The 25,475-nt window shown below is 39.3% G+C and overlaps 1 protein-coding gene across 2 annotated transcripts in view; it reads left to right on the top strand.

The window, feature by feature from the left end:
* Positions 1-25,475, top strand: part of MOXD1 (monooxygenase DBH like 1) — an 84,131-nt gene that overhangs the window by 42,151 nt on the left and 16,505 nt on the right. The window contains exons 5-9 of one of the 2 annotated variants that reach the window (XM_014781055.2): positions 18,686-18,865; positions 19,150-19,252; positions 20,719-20,885; positions 22,177-22,368; positions 23,903-23,962. In XM_014781055.2, coding sequence (XP_014636541.2) covers positions 18,686-18,865; positions 19,150-19,252; positions 20,719-20,885; positions 22,177-22,368; positions 23,903-23,962 — 702 coding nt within the window. The remainder of the gene's footprint in view (positions 1-18,685; positions 18,866-19,149; positions 19,253-20,718; positions 20,886-22,176; positions 22,369-23,902; positions 23,963-25,475) is intronic. The other variant, XM_087444125.1, reaches the window with a different exon arrangement.

Here is a 25,475-nt window from a genome sequence, read left to right as displayed (position 1 = left end):
TTATACTTTAATAAAAGTGAAAAACAATGTCACCCTGGAAAAGTCTGAGGTCAGAATATTTTCACATTCAGTAATTCTTCCTTAAATTATTTTTAATATGTCATTTAACTCATCCGTAGAGTTCCAAATTTCAATTGCTACATCATTTTTTAGTTCTAGAAATTCTATTTTGTTCTTTTTCAAATCTGCAGAGTTAGCCTTGACTCAGTTCTGGCTCATCTTTCCAAGTCCATTTTTTATTGTTTTTAAACATTTAAATGTAATGAATAACATTTTAAGATAAAATATACATGGTTATATTCTATTTTATGTCTGATAATTCCAATCACTCAAGTCTTTGGGAATGTAAATATGTGTGGATAGTCTCTTGTTGCTCCAAGAGTTGCCTCAACTTTGCCAGGTTCACCTAGTCCGTGGGAATCACAGGGCTCTGGACTGAGGATGCTTTCCTCCAGGAAGCGTTGTGTTTGCTTTTGCCAGAAACCAGGGAATACAACCCTTGAAGGGTCTTTTATTTTCTTGGTTTGGAATTTTCCCAACCATACCGGGCTATAAATTCAAATCCTCCTCTCAGGTGTGGGTGGAGCTATGTTTACACATCTCCAGGGGAGAAGATTGTTATTATTTTTGTCTACCCATGTCTCAGTCAGCTTGGGCTGCCATAACAAAATGACTCGTAAACTGGGACACAGCAGCAATTTATTTCTCACAGTTCTAGAGGCCAGGAAGTCCAAGATCAAGGTACCAGCAAGGTGGTGTCATTCTGAGGCCTCTTCTTTTGGCTTGTAGGTGGCTACCATGTCACTGTGTGCCCATGTGACCTCTTTCTTGTGTGAGCATGGAGAGCGAGAGCAAGCTCTCTGGTGTCTTTCTTATAAAGGTGTTAATTCCATCGTGAAGGCCCCACCCCCATGACCTCATCCAATCCTAATTACCTCCCAAAGGCCCCATCTTCAAGTGCCTAGGTTAGGACTCAACCTAGGAATTTGGGAAAGACATAAACATTTAGTCCATAATAACCCAGAATTTTGGCAGGGACAGACAGGTTTTTTCATTGGCTGCCTTTGCCAGCAGCTAGATTTTTCTCGTCTACCATTTCACTGGAGTTGTATCAACTTGGAGGGTCCAGGTTCTGTGTTCAAATGAATGGTGCGGGGGAAGAGGTGTGTCCAGTTCAGTCTCCCCCATCGTTCAGTTAGCCTTTCCTGTGACCATTATTCCTGGAGACTCTAGGATCATAGGATGGACGTATGTTCTCAGGGGAGCCTTAGTTTCTGTTTTTGTTTATCACTTTGATTTCAATTTTATATATATATATATATATATTACTCTGGGAAATTTACCCCTAATTTCTTGAGCTTATCAATACATTTGAAGGCATGTTTATTTTAAGTTTTGAGAATCCAGATGTTTTCCAAGTGAGGGGTATTCAGAACATCTAGCTATCCTACTGAAAACTCATGTTGTGATGGATGCAACTCAGTTTTGCCAGATTCAGGGCTGGGAAGGCTAGAGTGCTGTGACCAAAGGCACAGAGACCAGACATTCCTGGTAATGTTTGGGGGGTCTTGTGACAGGATCAGAGAGAGCATGGATAGGAGGCCAAAAAGTGAGTTTCTCTTGAGGCCAAGTGGAACTATTGGGTTTTGGCTGAAGGAATGGCGTGATTCGTTGTAGAGACTTTAGGGTACAGTTTAGAGCCAGGAGTTTAGCCTGGACATGTTAGGAGAGTGTATGTGAGAGGAGAAAGCAACCTCAACTGAGAAAGTGGCCTTGGACATAAGAAGAGAATGCACACAAAGATTGTTGTGGAGGGAGAAGTTGAAACACTTGGCAACTCATTTGATGTTCAGGGTTAGGACTTCAGTAAAAATCTGCAAGAAGTGATGGTTCATGGGGGAAAGCAGATAACAAGTTCTCTTTTGGAACCTTATTCTGATTCCATTTATCAAATCTTTTTTTGGTTTCTTCTTTCAACTGCCAAGAAAGCAGATTAGCTGCATTTCTGAAACTGCACATTTCTCTTTGAATATGAATACCTGTGCAGCCTGTAAACTACGAATTTAGATTGAGTGTGGTTTTTGTCTGACAGAGAGTAATATGGAATCAATCACTCATGCTTTTTATATGTTTCCTTCATGAGCAGATCCACTTTTAATGTAATTTCTGTGACTACAGGTCTGAGAATATTTGCCCTCTGATAAAAAGTATTGATTGCAAACATTATTTTAGGTTTAATTTAAAGGAGATGGCTGACACATTTAGGAAAAAAGGCAGATCAGGCCTAAGATGAACAACTCTTGAGTTTGTCCTTGCGACTCATCCTGATATACGAGTTTGGCAATCCAGGTCATCGTTGAGTACTTAGTGGGAACATAGAAATGTGCTGGGTTAAGTGGGATTATTCATCAAATATGTAGGGCAAAGCAAAAATGACAAAATGCTAATTAATTCCAGGTGGTTGGTCTGTGAATGATGTTGTATTATTTTCTCTATATATAAAATGCTCAAATTAAATCAAAAGCAGGCAAACTAACAACCTCGAAGATTAATAAGACATTTGCTTTGCTCTGCAGAAACCTACATCTAGAGATTTATTTATTCAAATAGCTGGAAGGCAGCAGGAGACGTAAGGGCTTTGAGAAGGTGAATTCAGTGTGAACCTGTTTACTAAGCGAAGCAAAGGCTTCGTGGAAGAGAGGTTGTCCACCTAGAGTGGAGATGCGCCCACAGACCAGCGTTCATCTTAGCCATAGCCCAAGACACAGTTCAGCTTGTTGTTTTCCCTTTCTATTGGGATTGCCCTATAAACAGGGACTTCTTTTCATGGAGGCCTCATGTTTAAACACATAGAGAATAAGAGAAATAGAGAGAGGAGCCAGAATTACAAAAGCCATCCACTGGTATTCATTTATTTAACTTTCCTGAAGTGTAAAAGACTGTATCTCTTAATTGTAATAGTGGTTAATCACAAATTCTGTGACAAGTCAAGCATAGTCTTTTTCATTTTTTTTTATCATCCTTTTTCCAACCAGAGGGCAAAACTCCATCAAATAAATCCAATGGCTCTTTGAAACAGTATATAATAGGAAAGTACAGGATGCTTTTGAGCCGTATTCCTTATTCCATAGATCTCCCTTCACACCCCCACTGTAGCCTGTGCACATAGCTAAGGGGGACAAGCAGTCATCCAGAGAGTGGGACTTGAGCCGCTTGGCCCTGGGCGCACTTTCAAGTCTACGTGAGGTTGTTCAGCTTACTTAACTGTACCTCAATTTCCTTGTCTGTGAAACGAAGACGGTGACATCTGTCTCTGGAGTATATGAAGATTAAATGAAATTAAATGTGTAATGTGCTTGGCACATGTAAATACTCACAAATAGTAGCAATTATTGATCCCGTAGCACCTATATGTTTTTTATGGGACTCATCTTTTTACCCGACCATGGAATCTAAGTCCCTGACATTGTGCTGTGTTCATCCTTCGATCTTTAAACCTGGGCACAGTTCCTGACTGTGGTGCTCAAGGAGGGTTTGTTGGATGAATGACTCAAATCTAGACTCAAGTCAGTGATGGTGAGTTGTAAACAATGTTTAGAAAATCTCTTATCCCTGGGACACATGAATTTTGAATGTGTGGTACTGTGGATCCTGTGTCTAATTTAAGGGCTGAACTGAACAGTTCTGCTGTGCTACTTGTAGACTTCATAGAATGGGCCAAAATTCAATAAAGTAAATTATGATTTGATAATTTACCAGTTCTAAAGCAACATTATTTTTTATCCTAGAGAAAAACACTTAACATCAGTTTTTATTTTCATTACAGGATGAATCAGAATATACTTTACATTTAAATTTAGTTTAAATTTAAAGAGCAATGAATTCTAGACCTCTGGTTAAAAGCGAACGCAGAACTCTGCATGAGGTGGTGTTATTAATTCGTGTTGCCTACAATTAGATCTAATCTTTAAAGTATGCCTGAAGGAATAAAAAGTGCCATTGAATGATTATTTCCCTACTCCTAGAAGAAAAACAACATGGCCCATTTATTAAATTTCTCCGGGAAATACAATTCTCAAATTATGATGAATAAATGCTAAAATAATATACTTTATTTAAAACTTCCAAAATCACTATGATAAATTATATATAAACACAAGTAATAGAAGTTTCAGGATGTGAAAACAAGTTTTAAAATCTGCAGAATTAAATTGGTTATTTTTATATGTAAGTTTTATTGGACTAAATGAAAAACTAGGTTTTTTCCTTTCCCCTAATTTGGGGCTGTGGTGTTTTATCATGAGGATCATCTGTTAGTAATTGAGTTCTGTCCTTTCATGGATGGAATTATTGGGCCTTTAAGCCATAAAAAAACCCCACACACAACAACAAAAAAAGCAGACTAGCAACTGTAACTTCAAAGGAGACCAAACAGCAAAAAAAAATCCAGAGAGACACAAACTGATATAGAACCGAGGAAAGGTCTTGGTGCCTTTGCTGGTGCCTCCCAGCAGGAGCTATGCCTGCTCAGGGGTGAAGCTACACGTAGTGACATCTGCCATAGAGCTGTGAAGTCTTGACAGCAGGTTTGGGGAAGAAAACTTTTTTATTCTAAAGGCCTAAAAACTTGGAGGATATCATTGGGTTTTCAGAGGAACAATATGTTGTTCTGGAAACCTAACTCAAATCCATGCTGGCCAATTATTACTCTAAATAACAAATTTTAAATTAAAAAAATTATGGGAGGAAATAGGTAACGTTGCATTGATTCAAGATTAGGGAAATAAACATGTTTGAAGATTTTTGGGGACTCCATATTATATAATTAAGTATAATAGCATAGCATAAATGTGTGTGTAATATTATATATAATATATATGTAACATACGTAATATTATGTATATATATAGTATATCTATCTGTGATCGATTATGGCTGAGAAATATGAGAACTAACGTTTGATGACTGCTTTGTACATAGCATGCACTATGTGGGGGTTTCCAGTATCTCGTGTAATTCTCACCATCACCTTGTAAGGTAGGAATAGAGCCTCATACAGCTAATCAACTTGTCAGGGGTCATTCAGCTAGTAAGTGATGAAACCAGAATTTTAAAAATATATTATAAAATTAATATTTGTTCACTGTAAAAATTCAAATACAGAAAGCCATAAAGTGAAGAGCAAAAAACTCTTAACTTCTACCACTCAAGTTCCACTTCCCATAAGCCATCATTCATATTTTCTGAAATTTTCTATACATGTGCGGTCATATACCTTTATGTCTTTTTTTTTATATTTTCATCTCTCTCTCTTTATGTATCTATAGTTTTTCTTGTTTTTATTTTTAGACTCTAATCAGATTACACTATATATTTTGATACTTGCTTTTTACATTTAGCAGTATGTCTTGGAAAATGTTTCACTTCAGTAGGTATAGATCTATCTTATTCTTTTATGACTGTGTGGTAGTCCGTTGTCTGAATTTAATATAATTTAATAAACAATGTTAAATTATTTCCAGTTTTATGCTATTATGTACTTTCTCTCTGTATTAGTCTGCTTGGGCTGCCATAACAAAATGCCATAGACTGGGTGGCTTAAACAACAGACATTTATTTCTCACAGTTCTGGAGGTTGGGAAGTCCAAAATCAAGATGCCAGCAAGGTGGGTTTCATTCTGAAGCCCCTTCTCTTGGCTTGTAGATGGCTGTATTCTCACTGTGTTCTCATTAGAGGTAGAGAGAGAGATCGAGCACTCGCTTATCTCTTCTGGTAAGGACTCTAATCCTACTGGATCAGGGCCTTACCCTTATGACCTCATTTAACCTTAATTACCTCCATAAGGCCCCATCTCCAAATGTAGTCACTTTGGGGATTAGGGCTTCAACATATGAATTTGGGGGGATACAACATTCAGTCCAGAACACTCTCCAACGTTGCCTAGTAACAAACTTTTAATATGTTACTGGTCTGATAGGTGAGAGAGTTTGTTGTTTTTATTTCCATCCACGTAATTATGAATGACTTTGAACACCTTTTTCTCTGTTTGTAACCACTTTGTCTCTCTGCTATGAACTTTTCATTCATGTATTTTGCCCATTTTCACTATTGGGCTTTTGTGTTTGCTTTAGCAGAGCTTTTTTATGGTAAGGGAATTAGCCCTTTTCGTGACATAAATGTTGCAAAAATTTTCTTCATCATTTTGGTAATTTAATGTTTACTTATCTTTGTTCAGCTGAGTGTTGCTTCCAGTTCTTTCCTCTGTTAATCTTTAGTTCACTTCTCCAGGATAGGAGGATGGGGTATATTAAATAAAGTTGGAGAGTCCATGCATTTTGTTGCACAGTTCTGTCTCCCCTGTCATTCTCTGATGTGGAACTGTGTTCCTATAAGATGTTCCCCATTCCTGCAGTTTTTATCCTCCATAAAACATGTTGGTCCATGTGTGTCTCTTTACCCTGCATGGGAATTGGCAGAAACCCAGATATACTTACACCTTTGACCTATGTATGGTTGCACTGAAGAACATGTGTTAACCAATAAAACTGTTGGAAAAGTTCTCTGAACCATTTTTCTGCAGTATGAAACAGCAAAATCATATCTACTTTATATGAGCTGTATGTACTTTCCATTCCATGAAGCGCCAGCATTTGAAATACAGGTTAACCTAAAAAAATAGTTCAATTTATCATTTAAAAACAGCTCACATTTATAAGGATGTAAGCAATGGCATGTCACAGAATAACTAGCAAGATCTAGTCTTGATGTTATATTTTCTTAATTACAACACACACAAATAATAAAGGCTTTGAAGAAGTCTGCTCCATGTAATGAATTGTCAGCAAGTGATGCAACAATGGGTTGCTGCTCCAACTAAGGAGAAAAAAAATTCACGTATGAAATAATTGCATTCAATAAAAAATGGTATATGTGCTAAGTTGTACAGAACTGACTATAGTTTTCGACTGCTTACTACAAATTATTATCTGCTAGACACATTTTCTCCTTTACTTTTTATAATGGATTAACAGTGGATTTGTAGTTTCATTTTATAAATAAGAAAACTGAGTTTCAATAGGGTTAAGTCATTTGCCTCAGGTCACAGAGCTAGTAAGTGCCAGACGTTGGATTCCAAACTAAGTCTTTGGCGTCAAGGTACCACATAGTACTGCCTCCTGAAAGAAGTTCAGAGAAACAAGGCAAATGTGGGCCAAAATAATCCGAGAAGACATCCAGGGAAAACAAAACCTGGGCTTTCAAGAATGAGTAGGATTTTAATAAGCAAAGTTGAATACGGGGGACTTATTGGATGGAGAAACAGTGTGAATGAAATCTCAGAAGTAAGAATGAATGTGGTGTCTAAAGTGGAGGGATCCCTGTGACTGGGAATCCATGCATGTGGAACTGTGTAGGTAACATGCAGCAACCACAGAGGCCCTGAATGTCAGGGAAAGAAATGAGGATGTGATCAGCTACAGGATGGGTGATGTGGAGCCACTGAATATTATCAGTTAGATTAACCAGGTGAAAAGTGTGGATCTGGGAAGATTGTTTGGCTGGGGTATGGAGTCTTGTCCGGAAAGCAGGCCCTTGAACATCCAAGAAGATAAATAGGTGGCTGTTGGTATAACCCAGGTAGGACGGCTAGGAGGTGTGGACTAGGATGATTGCTGTGGCTGGAAAGTAACATGAAGGACATTTGGAAGATGAGAAATATGAAACAGGATGAGTCATGTTGCTTTGGCATGTTCTAAATACTCAGTGTTCTCAGGAAAAAATTCAGTTTTCAAATACGTGATAGAAGCAGAGACTCAGCTATTAGTTATTTTGGGAACTCTTTTTTGTTTTTTTCAGAAGCCTGAATTAACAAAGCTTCTAACTTAATCCAGATTTGGGTAGTCATCTCCGTTTTCTTTGTTTGTCTAAAGAGGGGAAAGAAACAAATAAAGAGTGACTGAGAAAACAATTGTCGTTGACAATTACCATCAGCATCAAAGCCACTTTTATTTCAACTGAGTGTTGCTTGGGTTTATTTCAGGCAGTCCCCTCGTCCAGAGGTTTATGATGTTTGAAGAGCTGCGGCTTCATTTTGAGCTTTGCCCTTAATATTGTGTTGTCTTTATCCTTAGGCTGTTTTCCCTTTTGGTAGAAAAACGGCAGCTCAACCTCCTGAAGTAGCACTTTTTCTTTCATGTCTTAGGGAAGGGAGAGGACAGCTCTTCTGTCAACCACCATGTAAAAGTCCCTGTGATTTGACCAGTTGAAGTTCATGTCAAGGGTGGGATCACATAGATGGGTTTAGGCTGCTCCAGGAAGGCAGGAATTATTCTTAGCCAAATGGTGTGGCTAAGCAACTCAAGATCCTGGTAGGAATGTCTTCTGGAGGAATCGATGCTGGAAGGCAACCAAAAATTATCATTCCTTGGCCTTGGCTTCTCTACCATTCTAGAATATGAACTGTATGACCGTCAGATTTATGTTTGATGCATCTTTGTTTTCTCTGTTGGCATGTAACAAAGAGCATAGAGTAGGTAGATATAGGTGGGCTGTATTTTTTTTAGTTGATTAGCTGAGGGCACGCGTGCAGGCATAAATGAATGAATGGAGGACATCTCTTTGAGAGAGAAGATTTTTACAGAAAAATTGTAAGGAAAATTTATATTCAGAACTGTATATAAACACACATAAGATGTGTCCTTAGGGCTAAGTTTCTTTTGGAGAAAGGAGAGAGGTCATATTTCAGAAAAAGACCTCTGTAGAGAAAATACAGCTCCATCTTATACATACTAATTTGAAAATCAAATCCTAAATAAATTGACGTGGCACACATAAATATATATGTCATATGATTACGTATTTTTTAGTAAAACATTTGACCATGGCAATATTTTTTGCCTGAATTTTTGTAACATACAAGTCTTAAAATTAGATTTCGAAATACTGGAATTTGTAAATGGATTACTTGTGTAGATTTGCTTGTTATCTATGTGAGCACAATGTTAAAAATGTATTGAAAAACCCAGAACCCAACTTATAATAATAATACTCACATCATTCTTTGAGCACCTACAAGGTGTCTGTTGCTTTATATGTGATGGCCATTTAATTCTCAAGTAATCTTATAAGTCAACTTCATTATCACTGATTTACTGATAAGGAAACTGAGATTTGGAGAGAAGTTAAGCAACTAGGAAACAGAGAAAATGATGGAGAAGATTCAAACCCAAGACAATGTGATCCAAAAAAACGCTCTTCCGTTATGCTACTTGTCTTAGGTTGGGTTCCCAGATGCAGTTCCTTGAGACAAGGATTTGTGTGCAAGTGTTTGGTTAAGGAAGCGTCAGGAGCAAACACCAGGGGGGAAAGTATGGCTAGGGAAGGGGAAGAAGCAAAGCAAGCCCATGATTGCGTTGTAGTTCTCCCTTCAACCTAATCCCATTGTCTTAGTCTGTCAGACTGCAATAACAAAATACCGTAGACTGGCTGGCTTATAAACAGCAGAAATTTATTTCTTGCAGTTCTGGAGTCTGGGAAGTCCAAGATCAAGGCACTAACAGATTTGGTGTCTGCTGAGGATTGCTTTTCTTGTGAGGCTGGTCTTCTCACTGTACCCTCACATGGTGGAAGGGATGAGGGATCTCTCTGGGGTCTCTTCTATAAGGGCACTAATCCCATTCATCAGGGGTCTTCCCTCTATGGCCCCACCTTCTAATATCATCACCTTGGTGTTTAGGATTTCAATATATGAATTTTTGGGGACACAAATATTCAGTCCATAGCACCCATGGAGAACATAAAATGTGTTCAGAGTTTGTCCCATCTGACACTAGATGGCTGGACATTCATACTCCCTTACCTTTCCCCTGCCCTAGAGGAATGTACATTTTCTGATGCTTCTTGCTCTCTGCAAAGTGAGCCCAAGATCAGGCCTTTGAGGAAAATCACAGGTGCAAGTGATTAGAAATAAGGCACCCAGAACCTGGGTGATGGGTACATGGAAAAGGTTAAAGGGACTGAAATGACCTTGGTGGAGCACTGACACTGTCCTGTCTCTACCCTGCCAGTAAAGAATGACTATATCAGTGGATGTTAGGACCACCGACTCCTGATTCAGGCACCAGAGGTCAAATCTGAGCTCTGACACTTGGGCAGATTTCTTAATTTTACGTGTTTTATTTTCTGCATCTGTAAAATGTGTGATAATTCTATCACTTAAGCTCATAAGGTTGTTTTGAGAATTAAATGACTATATATATACATGTATTTGTTTAGTCTATATATAGACTAGACTCGAGTGTTAGAGCCTGATGGAAAGGAAGAGCTAGTGTGATGTGACTTGCTCAAGGTCATGTCACACAGCTGGTTAGTGGCATAGCCAAGAAGTAAACTTGGTCTCCTAACCTCCAGGTCTTTCCACTACTGCTTACTGGCCATATAGGTGTTAATTTAAAATTTCTTATGGTAGTTACGGGATCTCTAGTTTGGGTATCTCAGTTAACTGAAAATTAACATATATGTTAATATAGGGCCAGAAGCTACCTTAGAGTTCATGAATAATCCATTAAAAATTCAAAGAACAGTATATTCACTAAGCGTGCTATGTTATAATCTTTCTTAAAGGTAATTTTCTGTTTTGTTTTGTTTGCTTTTGTTTTCTTGAGGTGTTTGGCAAAAGAATCTAATTAATTCACATTCAGAAATAAATGACTGTAAATCATAACATTTTACTCTCTCAAGGATACTTACATATTCATCAAGTAAAACAGACTTAATACTAAATACCTATGTGGAATTTCAGGAATCAGTAAGCAAGGGAGAGAGACATTTGTGTGTATTACAGGGGGTGATCTTTTTTCCCGTATTGCTTTTCAAGGGCATTTATTGAAGTAATTTTGTTATTAACTTACCCAGATCTCATTAAGAATACTAAATAAAATGAAAGAGTAAAACAAAAGCAAAGTAGTTTTATGTGGCAAGGTTCCTAAGAAAAAAAAAAAGATAATTTCAGATAGCACATACACAAATACACACACATAATCAATATGTGTGTGTTGGGTTGATAATTATAGTATGATGGGTTGATAATTATAGTTACTTCTGTTTGGTTATTAATCAGGACTCTTGGTTGCAAATAACAGAAACCCAACTTGAACTGGCTTAGGAAGTAGAAAGGAACGTATTGACTCATGAAATCAGAGGAAAGCTTGACTAAATAAGCCACAGAATGGCCGAGATGCAGCTGGTTTCAGGGACAGCTTAAGTTAGGTGATCAAATCCTGCCAAGACTGTTTCATCTTGTCCTTGGAACTTTTCTGGGTGTTGACTTCATTGTATCTCACTACACACTGGCTTCTTCCACAGTCCCCAGCTTCCAAAGAACTCCAGATGGGTTCTTTTTCATAGTTTGAAAATCCCAAGAAAAGGTCGATGGGTTGGACACCCATCCCTGAACTGGTCAACTGTGGGTGGCAGGGCATGGTCATGCCTGAAGGTGGTAGTTCCCGTGAGAATTCAGGATTGCAGTAGGGGGAGAATTATTTCCCAGAAGTCTCCTCTCCCTCGGTTCTTCCCTTTTCTTCCTTCCTTTTCTTCATCTCTGTCCCCCTTCACCATCACTTCCTGGCATTTAGCTGCCAAGTCCATTCAGGCTCTGGCTTCTTGACACGCCATCAGCAAGTCCCGCTTTGCTTTGAACCCTGACCTTTTGAAGAATGGATTACCTACGGGACAATGATACCATTCTCTTGCTCAATTAGGTTGCTTCATAAGTCAGATATATTGTTGTGCTAAAAAAGCTTTTCCCATTAGGGATGAGGATAAAGAGAGGGGGGGAGAGAGAGAGAGAGGCAGATACCCCTGTCCCACCACAGTCACATGGACGTATCCGCATGATCTTATAATCACCTAGCTACACTGTTGGTTCCGGCTGAAACGTTCTCATAGGCGGCATCGCTTTATGAGCCAGCTGCCCTTTGGATAACCTTTGTCAGAGGTGGTTTGCTGGCTTTTGTAGGGATGGCAACCTGTGCCTCGAGTGGGTATGTAAAGCAGGATGCCGGGAACAAGAATGGGCAGGAAGAAAAGTGATGGGAGTTTACACAATTTCCAGCTCATTACAGATTCCGCCCATCACCTTTCTCCTTTTATTTTAATTGTTAATTTATTGAATTGCAAGTTGTTTTTGGAGAGCTACGTTCCACTCATGTTTCAACAGGCCACATCTTAAATGGGTAGACCTGGAAGAAGAAGTATAGGAAAATGGCTCATAAGGAGCTCTAATAACCTCCTTTTTTCTTACACTGAGCTCACTGCACTTAGACAAATCAAGAAGAGTGCTTTCTCCCCACTTTTTTCCTACCCCTCCAAATAAAAACTAAAGCAAGATACACATACATTTAGCTATAGATAATGACACTTATTTAACATCAATCGTGTTGAGGGGAAACAATGTATATTTGTGATATATTTGTGATGTCATGAACAAGTGCAGGGACAATCATGACCTGGGTATAAATGTACAAATCTGAAAATTGTTAGTTTGTCATAAAAAAGAATTGAGAGTAGGAGATGTATTAGTTACCAGGGCTGCCATAATAAATGACCACAGCTGGGTAGCTTGAAAGAGCAGAAGTTTGTTCTCTCACAGTTCTGGAAGCCAGAAGTCTAAAATCAAGGCATGGGCAGGGCCATGCTCCCTCCGGAGGCTCTAGGGAAGAATCCTTCCTTGGCTCTTCCAGCTGCTGATGGTTTCTGGCATTCTTGGCTTATGGCAGCTTGACTCCAGTCTCTGCCTCCGTCTTCACATGGTCATCTTCTCTGTGTGTGCGTGTCTGAGTCTGAATCTCCCTCTCCTTTCTCTTTTATAAAGACACTAGTCATTGGATTTAGGACCCACCCTAAGCCAGTGTAACCTCATCTTAACCAATTATACCTGCAGAGATCCTATTTTCAAATAAGGTCACATTCTGGTGTTCCACGGGAACATGAATTTTGGAGGGACACTATTCAACAGTACAGGGGAATTAAGCAAAAAAAAATATGTTTCTTTCACCAAGTGTTATCATTTGGGTAATTGATATTTGGAGGTTACAAAAGCATGTGGATTCTTAAGTTTGCCAATGCTCAGTGGCTTTCTGGAGAAGTCCTTTTGGAACTGAATCTATTTCACAGTAGGAACTGGTGAAAGAAGACCAGCAGGTGGGCACAGTTTTGTCAAGGACCCCCTACCTTCACTGTAGAAAGATTACATACATTTCCCCTAAGATTTTCCTACCTGCTGTTCTCATATAGTGCCTTGGTTCTAAGTTCTAAGGAATTCTGAGACACTTAGGAGATTTTTGGCCTATCTTCATCTTATTCCAAGTGAGATTCTTTGGATCATTTCATTACTTTATATAATTTTTATATACTTTTTATTTTTACTGGCTATGTAGAGTGGGTTGCTGATGTTTAAGATTTTTCAATTATGTTGTGTCCTTTGCATAAAATTCCATCCCCAGCTCTGCCCTCATGCAGTTATAGAGTGGACAGAAATTCTTTTCTCTCTTACCAAAATAGTTGAGTCATTTGCTGAGAGCTGATTGGGTGGTATGCATGGATTCTTGAAAGTTTGCAATGGAAGCAAAGTGCTCCGATTCCCTGGAACTTATACCCTGCACTGAACAGATTATGCCCGTCCATAGCCAGGGAACAGAATGCAGAGCAAAAGAAAACAAAGATTGATGCATGGAGGCAAAAGTGTGAATCATGAGTTTTGAGGTCTTTTATGAATGGTTGTGAAATTATCTTCAGTCTCCCAAGTGGAGGATCAACAGGCTTGATCCACAGTATGAGCATCTGGGGAGTAAGTAGTTCAAGTGGCCTCCTGGGAAAAAGTGCGGTTGAGCGACTAGAAATGTGTGAAAGAACAAAAAGAGCAGGAAAGGGGGACAGAACGAGAGCTTCAGAGGGAGTGCAGTGCAGGGTGGTGATGAGTACAGGGTGGGGCAGTGGGATTGGGTTGCTAAAGTGGAATGCAGGGTAGGTTGCTGGAGTTGAGACAGTCAAGAAATTAGGAGGCAATGAATTTGATGACTCAGGCTCGTTGATGTTGGCTTCATGGAAAGGGTAGCATTCACTTCTTTTCCATTCGATAAATAGTTATTAAACAGTCTGTGTGTTGCAGCGACTATGCTAGATATATTTGACACGGATAAAGAGGACAAGAGAAGATGATGGGGTCATGAGGAACGGTGTAAATATTTGGGGCTTTTCAGTTTCCAGATTCAGTTTTATGGTCGAGGTTCATCTCCACTTTGGTTTTGCCTGTGCTTAGTAGCTCTTTTCTTTCTTCTTCTCTTTTTACTCCTAACTCCTCTCCAGAGGACCCCAAAGTTCTAGTTACTTGAACTAACTGAAGGTCCTGTTTTATTCTTTAAAATCCTTCAGGTTGAAGTCTTCCCCTCTCTTTTTCATCTGTGTTTTGGTTCCTGGCTGTTCGTTTAATATGAGGCTAACAGATAGCCCATGGCTGCCAGGCATCCTTGCCTGGCATCAGTTGCATCTGAAGGTGGGAGTACAGGCCTATCCCCTGTTCTGTGTCTGTAAATCCCGCTGATGTGCAAGAACACAGTGACCAATAACATAGCTTCACATGTCATCAGGCCTCTGTGTCACTGCCACCCACTTCCATATGCACTGCTTTATATTCCTTTTAATTTATTTCTTTGGCCATCAAATAGCCAGCCTAAAATAAAAATTAAATTAAACGTTTATTCCAGTCTCAGAAATACCAATGTATCTACATTTACACTTTATGTTGCCATGCTCTTCTTTGAGAATTTCTATAATTTTCATATTTTTTTGAATAGAGGCAACTCTTGGCATTCCATTTTGATTGTGATAATAGCATGACATCTGTGAAGTAACCGAAATAGGAAATCCTTTTTAAGTGCTGCCCCCTATAGCACTAGTTTGTTACAGCCTCATTTGTCTCAGAAATACTTTAAATACAGAAATGTGTAACTCCACCATTGTTTCATACGATGCAGTGATGCAGAAGGAAAAGTCTTTTTCCCGCGGGCAGGTTCCTAGTACGTTAGAAAGAGCAGTGTGTAATGCTTGCTTTCAGCCAACAGCAGGCTGTGTGATGGAGCACTTGAGTGCCTCACTCTCCTTTCTCCGACGTGCTCTCCAGGCTCTGCCTCAGCCTTCCTCAGGCTCAGGAAGAGTATCGCAACAGGGTGCCACACACAGGTGCTGTGACTGCTTCAGCTGTTTGTGGAACAGCTGGAGGAGGCGCAAGATAAGGAGCGGCCGTCATTTGGGGACTGGGAGCCCTGTACGGGCATTACTGGGCTCTGTAAGCGTGGCAGGGAGCTTGTGGGAGATCCTATCCCATGTTGGGCACCACGAGCCAATGGCCCTGACCCACTCTGATCCAAGTGCTCCCATCCCCTGGAACACACACCCTGCACTAAACAGGTTATACCCATCCGTACGACTATTCTTGATGTCTCATTTAATTATTCCCCTGGGTCATCGTAAAATTCCCTCTCCAGAAATTCTCCTATTCTTCAGGTGTTTCATAACCCATATTTTTTCCTCCATATTAGGGGCTCCTTAATTCAATAGTTATCCTTACATATAATTCTTTCTCTCTTTGTCCCTCTCCTATCTCACATCCTTTCTATTTTGCCAAGGGCTTTGCTTCTTCCGAGCCTTCCTATATTTTCCTATGATCAATACCTAGGTTTGCATGTGGAAAGTTTCTTTGTTGGTTCATGAGTGTGTTTTTCCTAAGAAAATCCTTATTTTTTAGTCTATACCCTCAATTTGTAATCTGGTGATTGGGTTACAGTTTAATTTTCCTTGAGGCCCTCGCTAGGATTCAAGGAGAGACCTTGTTATTTGCCCTCCTTAGGAGAGAGCACATTTAGAGACCACGGGTCTGTGTCCTCTCCCTAGATGCCAAGGGGCACTTGGACTGAGTGGCAAGAGGACAGGAGAGCCCCAGCTTAAGGCTCCCAGTCTGGCACTGCTCCTCCCATGGCCGTGTCATGTGGTGGTTCTTGGTAAAGGCTCCAGAAGCGCCTCCTGGCCTCGGCTCCGCGGTGTTGCCATCCCCATTGCTGACGGCTGTTGGCACCTTGCTCACGTGAAGCCTTCATCCTCCCGCTCACTGGCAGCCACGTCCAGGGGCCTTGGTGCTTCTCCAGCGTGTCTTCCTCCAGTCACGTGCTGCCCTTAGAAGAGTTCTGACCTTGGGGTGGTACTAGCCTAGTTTCAAATCCCCGTCTGCTGCTTCCTAACCGTGGTACTTTGGCCTGGTTGCCTAATCCTCTGAGCCTCAGTTTCTCATCTGTAAAATGGAGGCAGTAACATTTCCCTTATAAATTTGTTGTAAATATTAAATGAAGTATGTCAAATGACTAATATAGTAGCTGGCAGAGAGTAGGTGCCAAATAAAAGACAGATGTTACTACTGTTGTTCCCAGAATGCGTTAGTATCTTGGCAGCTTGGTGTTGGTTTCAGCACTTCCTATATCTGTTAAAAAAACACTTCTTAGGGGCTGGCCCCATGGCTTAGCGGTTAAGTGCGAGCATTCCACTGCTGGCAGCCTGGGTTCGGATCCCGGGCACCCACCGATGCACCGCTTCTCCGGCCGTGCTGAGGCGGCGTCCCACATACAGCAACTAGAAGGATGTGCAACTATGACATACAACTATCTACTGGGGCTTTGGGGGAAAAATAAATAAATAAATAAAATTATTAAAAAAAAAAAAACACTTCTTAAAAGCTTCTCTTAAGTTTATTTGAAGCTCCTTAAAGGCAGGAGCCACCCAGCCTCACATACTCCGTACCCACTCTCTCTTAGTTCCGTCTTGCTAGGCCTCAATGAAGCCACTAGTTTGCAACTGCCTTAGCAAGAGCCAGCTCTCATTTGCCCTAAAGGCTCCTTCCCAGGACCCACCTTGTAGAGCTCAGCACAACCTACAAGTTCTGCCTGCACTTAGAAGGCACTTAGCAAAAGCCTCACACATGCCTGAATATTTGCCTGTGGCCGGATTAGCAGTGCCCTGTCCCCTTGGAATACTGAGTGCCCAAATAAGTCAGGTCTTGCAAGAAAGCTCAAACTAGATGTGAAAACTAAAATCTAATTGAAATTCTGCCCTTCTGTGTAATTGTTGTATATTATGCAACCAAGCTTGAACAATCACTGTCATTTTCAAGCAAAATAGAAAATAGTTTCTGCCTTCAGAGTGCAAGATCTTTTAGAGATGAGAAAAGTGCAAACAAAGCCATGGGCAGTATCATTTCTGTGACTGGGATGTTAAAAATATTCATGTGACTTGGGTGTGGCATGACTCACTGCAACACGAAAGAGAGCTGGATTTAAAAACTCAACCCCTGGCTGCCCATTCAGAGCTCTACTACTACACATTGTTTCTCTCTTTGGCTGCTTAGATTTTCCTATTAAAAAAAAAAGGAAACCTATGTAGAAAATCAAAATGGAAAGCCTTAGGAGAAAAGAGCTGAAAACACTTCATCTTTATATCCGTGTGAAGCAGAGAGCAAGCAGGGGTTCAAAATGTGCTGCCTGCATTTGAGGAGTTAGGGCTAAAAGCAGAGGTGTTGATGAGCTCAACTCTTGGAAATTTATGGACACATCAGCGCTTCTTTGACAGATGAATGGAAGAGTCAAAGAACCCTGTGACTGATGGCAATGCCTGTAGCCCAGCTAGGCTAAGTATCTGGCTCGTGCCTTTCCTCTGGCTGTAAGCCTCCCTGGGATGTTAGGATGTCTTAGCTCATTCTGAGTTCCTGGCCTGATGGGGGCAGTGTCATGAAGGGACCTTACAGAAGGGACACTGGAAGGAGCATGCTCACATGGGTGGTGCTTTCAATACTGGGACCGACTCCACGGCTCATTCCATTTTCACTGGTTTCTGGTTTCCCTCTCCTAATTTGAGCAGTGTCACAGGAGCACATCACTACAATGTTTTTTTTCCTCTCCTATATTCTAATAGTAAAATTCTTATTAGAATTTGATTTTAATCAATAAAAGAAAAATATCCATTATTGAGCCCTACTTTATGCCCAGCACCATGCTCAGCACCATATAGACGGAGAGAAGATAGATAGATAGATGATAGATAGGTAGATAGATAGATAGATAGATAGTGATAGATAGATAGATAGATAGATGACAGATAGATGAATGAGACATCATCTATCACCTCCATTAGGGGTGGGTAAAGATAATATTTTGAGGTGGAAGAGAGGGAGACTGAGGGAGTTATGCCTATAGCCTTGATTATTTTTTTCTATGTGAAAAAAAAAAGGGAGGAGGGGAAGGGCAAGGCCAAGCCTGGAAGAAAGCAAGCACGTTTAGAAACGGCCGCTATGCCGAATGCTAAGGGAAACAAAAGTGAGTTAAAAAAACAAACAATGGATTAGTAAAGTCCTGTGGTTCTTGGAATAAATGGTTATCTCGTCTTCACTGCTACCATTGTCGTCGTCGTCATCATCATCGTCGTCGTCATCTCCAGAACAAATTATCCTTGAACTCCATACCATTCGAGTAATTGAGAAAACTGTTGCTTTGAAACACTGATCATCGTTTATGCTAGTTTCATGCTTACGGTTGGATGTTGTAGGGTGGTTTATTTATCACACCCTCCCTGTTGTTTGTGCTTGTTTAGGTTGAGCCAGTGATACAGAGAGGCCACGAGAGTCTGGTCCATCACATCTTGCTCTATCAGTGCGGCAGCAGCTTTAACGACAGCGTTCTGGACTACGGCCACGAGTGCTACCACCCTAACATGCCCGATGCGTTCCTCACCTGCGAGACCGTCATTTTCGCCTGGGCCATTGGTGGAGAGGTGGGGCTCACGATGACTGAGATGTGACACTATTTATTAATTGATCATGTTTTTCCCCTGTGAGTCTAACACTTATAAGTAAAGCTCTATACACTATTTTTGATATGAGGGTGGCTTGTTTTTCTTTCCATTGGAAGTAATTCTTTCCTTAAGCCATTTTATCAACTACAGATTAATGGAGTTCTGGACTGTTGAAATATCTTTCAGAACGGTTGGTTTCTGAGTGGAGCAGAACTTGCGGTGACTTTCATAGGACACTGTCTCATGGAATTCTCCTCCTTTAGGGTTTTTCCTATCCACCTCATGTTGGATTATCCCTCGGCACTCCGTTAGATCCTCACTATGTGCTCCTGGAAGTCCATTATGACAACCCGACATATAAGGAAGGTGAGTTTATTCTTCATATATTCTACCTAAGATTTTAAAAAAGTTTTGCAATTCCTATCGTTGATAGAGTTAAAAGAAAATAGCATCCAATGTTAGAAAAAATTAACTTATACATTTGTCATCCAAGTTAGGATACTTTTTAGAGTGAAAGAGGGTACTGTTAATAATTCCACTGGGACAACAGTCGTTAACTAACACTGAACCAATGGACACATGTGGTCACTAATCTGAACAAGCCATTTGTATACTACTTACCAGGAAGTAGAATAATAGACTGTTTCCCTTTGTAATGTAAATTAGTCCCCAATACGTGGTGCTTATGAAACATTTTCTATCTTATTGCACATATGAAAAACTACCATTCATCACCCTAGAAAATATTAAGCATTTTGTTATGTGATAGGCAAACCATAAATATACCCAAGAAATATTTATGCAGTGACACTGTGTAATATGATATTGAAATGAAGAGGGGGTATTTACATTTGACTTCTGAATTTACTTATGTAATATTCCAAAACCAAAAAATTGAAAGATTCACTATGAAATTATCAACCAAAGCAACTAAGAGTTATTTTTTACATTGATTGGTGCAATTATTCAGCAAATACTGAGCACCAGCTGGGTCTGTGCTTAATGATATAATGTGAGTGAAAAACAGATACTGTCCCCACCCCCGTGGAAATTATAGTGTAGCGGGAAAGAGAAACATTAAAATAATCACGCCAATTAATAAAATTACGTATATGCTAATCGATCCAAAGGGTCCATTTGGTAGTCACAGGTAGGTAAGTTGCCGCGGCTGAAGGGAGTCAATTCATTTCAAAGTTAGTGGAACAGATTTATGAAGTGTTTGGGACTCATACTCTCCGTCCTTATGTCAACTGTGTCACAGCAACGAATGTGTCTTATTCATCTTTCATCCCTACAATGCCTAATGCAGGGCTGTGCACATAATAGATTCTCAATAAGTTTTTGTTTATTGAATGTTTGTTGAATCATTAAAAGATGATGACGAACTATAAAGAAAGTTAATCATTAGCAGTTTACTCCATCAGCAGATGGTTTCTAGACTAAGAGACTTTCACTGCTATGGAAATGTTATTGAACTTTACCTCAAAACGATATAAAATAAAACTTTTGTTGAGTTATTCTGTATTCTAATGAATGACGTTAGAATTTTCATCCTGTCTTCCTGTTAGATAATTGTGGAATATTTCAGCTGGACAGCACAGACATTTCTCCCGTGGTTTGCTGTGTGTGTTGAAAATGGTTGCAGACAATGTGGCGACTTGTCTTTTGATTCCTGTTTGTGAAGCTGAGTGTTGTCTTCCATTAATCTTTGCTTGTGTTTCTTTCTCTTGTGAGATTTTAAGGAAAATTAATGAACCCATTTCAACTGAATATGGAGAACATTTTTTTTTTTAAGAACTCGAACTCATTTTAATTATATGTCCTTGTTCCAGGCTTAATCGATAATTCTGGACTGAGGTTATTTCACACGACAGATATAAGGAAGTACGATGCCGGAGTGATTGAGGCTGGCCTCTGGGTGAGCCTCTTCCATACCATCCCTCCAGGGATGCCCGAATTCCGGTCCGAGGGTCACTGCACCCTGGAATGCCTGGACGAGGTATGCTGCATCTGAGTCTATGAGCTGCTGTTTACAGATTCATCAATGCTCTTAGAGAACTAGGTTTGGAAAATTCCATGCTTGTTTAGTGTTCATCTTTTTCTTATTGTCGTGCTGTAAAACCATTATTTCTAGTGTTAGCAAGATCTTTGGCTGCTGTATTAAATCTTGAGGGCAACAGGAGTAGAGTTCTGAAGACGAGAGTAACTTCCAGGGTGATTTCCTTCTGGCTTCTCCCTCCTTTGTTTCAGATTGGACACTTTATTTTATCTTTTACAATTTCTACCTTTGTTTGTCTAGTCTTTTTTTCCTTTCTCTACTTAGCTTTTTATCCATATTTTTTCCATTATTCATTTTCAATTTTTTTTCTCTTTTTCTCTGCCTTATAGTTTCCTTCCCTTCTTTAGCCAAAGAGCAAGAATAACTAAGATAAAAATACATATTTGAAGGGCTGGCCTGGTGGCATAGTGGTTAAGTTCACTTATTCCACTTGGGCAGCCTGGGGTTAGCAGGTTTGGATCCCAGGCACGGACCTACACACCACTCATCAAGCCATGCTTTGGTGGCATCCCACATATAGAAAGTAGAGGAATATTGGCACAGATGTTAGCTCAGGGCCAATCTTCCTCCCCCACGCAAAAAAATCATGTTGGATAAGAGAAAACCATATATAAGTATTTAATAATGGCTGCTTCCATTTATAGCTCTTTTTTCTTGAATGAAAGTATTTCAACATGAATCATCTTCTTTATGAATTATAAGATATTTTTAGACAGTATGCCAGACGGGTGAGGTGGAAAGATTGTGCTCTTCTGAGTTATTTAGACGTGATTCAAATTGCCCTGACATCATTCACTAGCTGTAGGACCATGGGCAATTCACTTAGTTCCGCTCTCCCCCTGCGGTTTTCTTATCTGGAAAAGTGGAAATAATTTCTCCTTTAAAAACTTTGACTTGCAGGTTACTAACATACTGGAATCTTTTTGTCAGGAGCTTTGACTGCCTCCTTACCTCCTAAAAGAAGGAAATAGATAACATTTAGGAGTGGTCCAGTAGGTCCTCAATAAATGTTAGCTCCCTTTCTTTTCTCCCGGCAAATGTTGCTTCACGAGGATAACACTACAAGGAATAAGTCACGATAAATCCAAATTCAAAATGTTTGGCGGCTCAGGCATTCACTTAAATTGCATTAGCTTTTCTTCTCAGCTGTCCCTCCAAGTCTGTTTTAATGCGAACTGTCTGAACACGTGCTTGTTTGGGTTAATTAGGTCTTTGTCTGTGTCCCCCGAAGGCTCTGGAAGCCGAAAAGCCGAGTGGAATCCATGTGTTTGCTGTCCTTCTGCATGCTCACCTGGCGGGCAGAGGCATCAGGCTGCGTCATTTTCGCAAAGGGGAGGAAATGAGATTACTCGCTTATGATGACGATTTTGACTTCAATTTCCAGGAGTTTCAGTATCTAAAGGAAGAACAAACAATCTTACCAGTATGAATGTTTTGTTCTTTTTCAATGAATATTATGAAAGTGGTGAGACATCTATCTGCTAAAATTAGCAAGGTTTCTACTGGCAAAATGAATTGCTTGTCATATGCGTAGTCTTTAAACCACCCACCACAGTGTTGCACAACGCAGGTGGAATGTGTTTGATCTGTTTTCCAAAATCAAAGCTCATTTTTCTTATGATTCCCCGGGGGCAATTCAAGTTGTTGACTTAAAAAGAAAATAAAAACTTGGGTTCTGAGCACTAAATATTGCTCTTTTTTTTAATTGACTCCCCAGTTAACAAAACTTTGGATTGCAATTCTAGTAATGGTAAAATCAGAGGTTTCCTCATACCATAGGATATTTTTTGGTAGTTTCATTTCAGTAAAAATGAACATAAAGATAATTCTTTCATTTGACAAAGGTATTCAGACATAGCTAATTATACTATGCTATGTAATCCAGCTTGCAACAATACTTGGTTCATGATGGAGGGACACAGAAGAGAATCTTGTGCCTTATAATAAAGGATTTAAAAAAAACTTTATGATGCTTTGTTTTGTCAAATTTTTTATTCCATAGGCATCAAGCTCCATAGTTATACAATTTCCTACCTTTATGCCTTTCTTAAAAGTCAGATTCTTATACTGTTTAAGAAATGAGAGTAATAGCATTATCTTTTCTACGTGAGAAATCCCTTGATACACCCCGAGAGTAGAAAAATGAAGATTGAGAAGTAGTGATCTTGTCAAGATTTGAAGGACTACACTCTCTTTTATTACATTGTCTTGTCTTGGGGCTTTCCAACCAGTCTTATTGTGTTATCTCGGAGCTCCCCACCTGGTGTGCCATGAGCAGGTGTGCGTGTGCTGAGATGCTGAGACAGGGGCTCTCTGAGGAGTGGAGCAGGGAGAGCGAGCCTGGGGGCTAGCACCCAGAGCTAGCTGCCTCTGGTCCATGAATAGCCTGCTCATTTACCTGAGTGGGAGCCATAAAAAAATGTTTTCTGCGTGTACTGAATTGTTCAAAAGGTTGGAAAACACTAGAACAATAAATTACTATTACTTTGCCTCACAGTTCTGTTATAAGGAAATAGACATGATTAAAGACCTTTGGGGAAAATAATGTAAATGAAGAGGCGATCACAATAACTAACATCTACGGCTGACATTTATGAAGTGTTCAATCTGTTCTAAGAACTAAGTGTGTATGTCATTTAATTTCCTCACAACAGCTGTGCAAAATAAGTGCTATTTTTATCATTATTTTTTAGGTGAACAAACTGTGCCCAGATGATTCATTTCCTTACCAAAGGTCATACAACTAGGGCATGGTGGAGTCTGGCCTGAGAGCCTTAGTTGTTTGTTTGCTTATTATACTAGCAATCCTAGAATTAAACAGATCAAAGATCTTCTCCTGAATCAAATTACTTAATACACCCATTCATATAGCAAATTAACCTGTTGGCCTGCAAATGTGTTAGCTAAATAAAACAGCATAAAACTCCAATCTGAAAGCTTTTACTTTTATGTTTCAGGGAGATAATCTAATTACTGAGTGTCGCTACAACACAAAAGATAGAGGCCGGATGACGTGGGTAAGAAAATTTTTATTATTTTTAAAGTTCATTTGTGGAAAGGGAGGAATAAACTTTGATTTTAGAAGAAAAAAAGTAAAAAGCATTCCCATTTGGAAGCAAAACTCCTAAACATCTTGAGCGTGAAACATTATAAAACTGAAATCAGAGCTGTTTTAGAATTTTATCAGATTAAGTAATGATACTATGGTAATATTTGCAGTGTAATTTATTGACTCCTTCATGAAAAGCTTTCTTTAGTCTTTTAATTTTTTCTCACCAAATATTATTAATAAAAGACCTGTGGTCACTAATGTCCATCTACGTGTGTCCGGACTTAGATGAATCAAGACTTCAAAAGGAAGAATGAATTGCATGACCAGAGGGCTTCTGACCCAAAGAGAAATCTGGTCCCAACAGCTTTGCTGGGGAGTTCTGCCAAACATTCAGGAAATAGATCATTCGTGCCTGACTCTTCTCTTCTACGGAACACAAAAAGAGGGAACGCCTCCCGTCAACTCAGTTTACGAAGTTAACATAATCTTAATACTAAAACTTGATAAGAGCATGTGAGAGAGGTCAACAGCATGCCCCCGGTGGAACTATCTTTGACAAAGTATTGACAAACCAAAGCTTGCATTAAGTAAACATGTAATGTTAGGACCAATTTGGGTTTAGCCAAGGAATATAAAATTGGTTTAACTTAGAAAATATATTAATGCCATTCTTCAACCAAGAGATTGAAGGAATAAGATATATGATCACCTCAATAGAAGCAGAAAAAGCATTTATAAAATTTAAGTCAGTCATGGGGGAAAAAATGACATTTAGCAAACCAGGAAGAGGAGAGAATTGCCTTCACTGGGTAAAGATTGGCTATGAAAAATTGATAGCAAATATCTAACTAAATGAAATATTAGAGGTATTTCTTTAAAATCAAGAAGAATAGGATATTTATTATCATTGTTTCTACTCAACATTGTACTGGAAAAGAAAAAAAAGAGATACAAGGATCAGAAAGGAAGAAGCAAAGAAGTAAAGCACATTATTCACAGATACTGTAATTTACTACATCAAAAACTTCCTAAAAATTGATAATATCTAAAATTAGTTGTCTTTTAGTATACAAGAAACTATCTCAAGAAAACGAAATTTAAAATTATAAGTTCTACAGAAATAAAATCTAACATTAGATGTGTTTAATCTCAATGGAAAAATTATTAGTCTTTATTGCAAGACATTAAAGAACACCTAAAGAAATTAAGAGATACTATGTTCATGGGTAATAAGGCTCAGTAAAATAATCTTTCAATTTAAATTGGTCTATAAATTTGATATAATTCCAGTAAAAAAAGTCAGAGAGATTTTCAGATTTAGGATTTTAGTATCCTAACTAAGAAATCATGCCTGGCTATAGCCACAGAGATTTTCTCCTATTTTTTAACTTTTCTAAAAATTTTACAGTTTTAGCTTTTACGTGGAGCAAATTGATTCTAAAATCTACATAGAAGAGCAAAGGGTTAATCATAGGCAA

The sequence above is a fragment of the Ceratotherium simum genome, chromosome 19, assembly GCF_057802395.1.
Source record: "Ceratotherium simum simum isolate JZ-2026a chromosome 19, ASM5780239v1, whole genome shotgun sequence".
Taxonomy (NCBI): Eukaryota; Metazoa; Chordata; class Mammalia; order Perissodactyla; family Rhinocerotidae; genus Ceratotherium; species Ceratotherium simum.
This window is presented reverse-complemented; position numbering and strand designations above follow the sequence as displayed.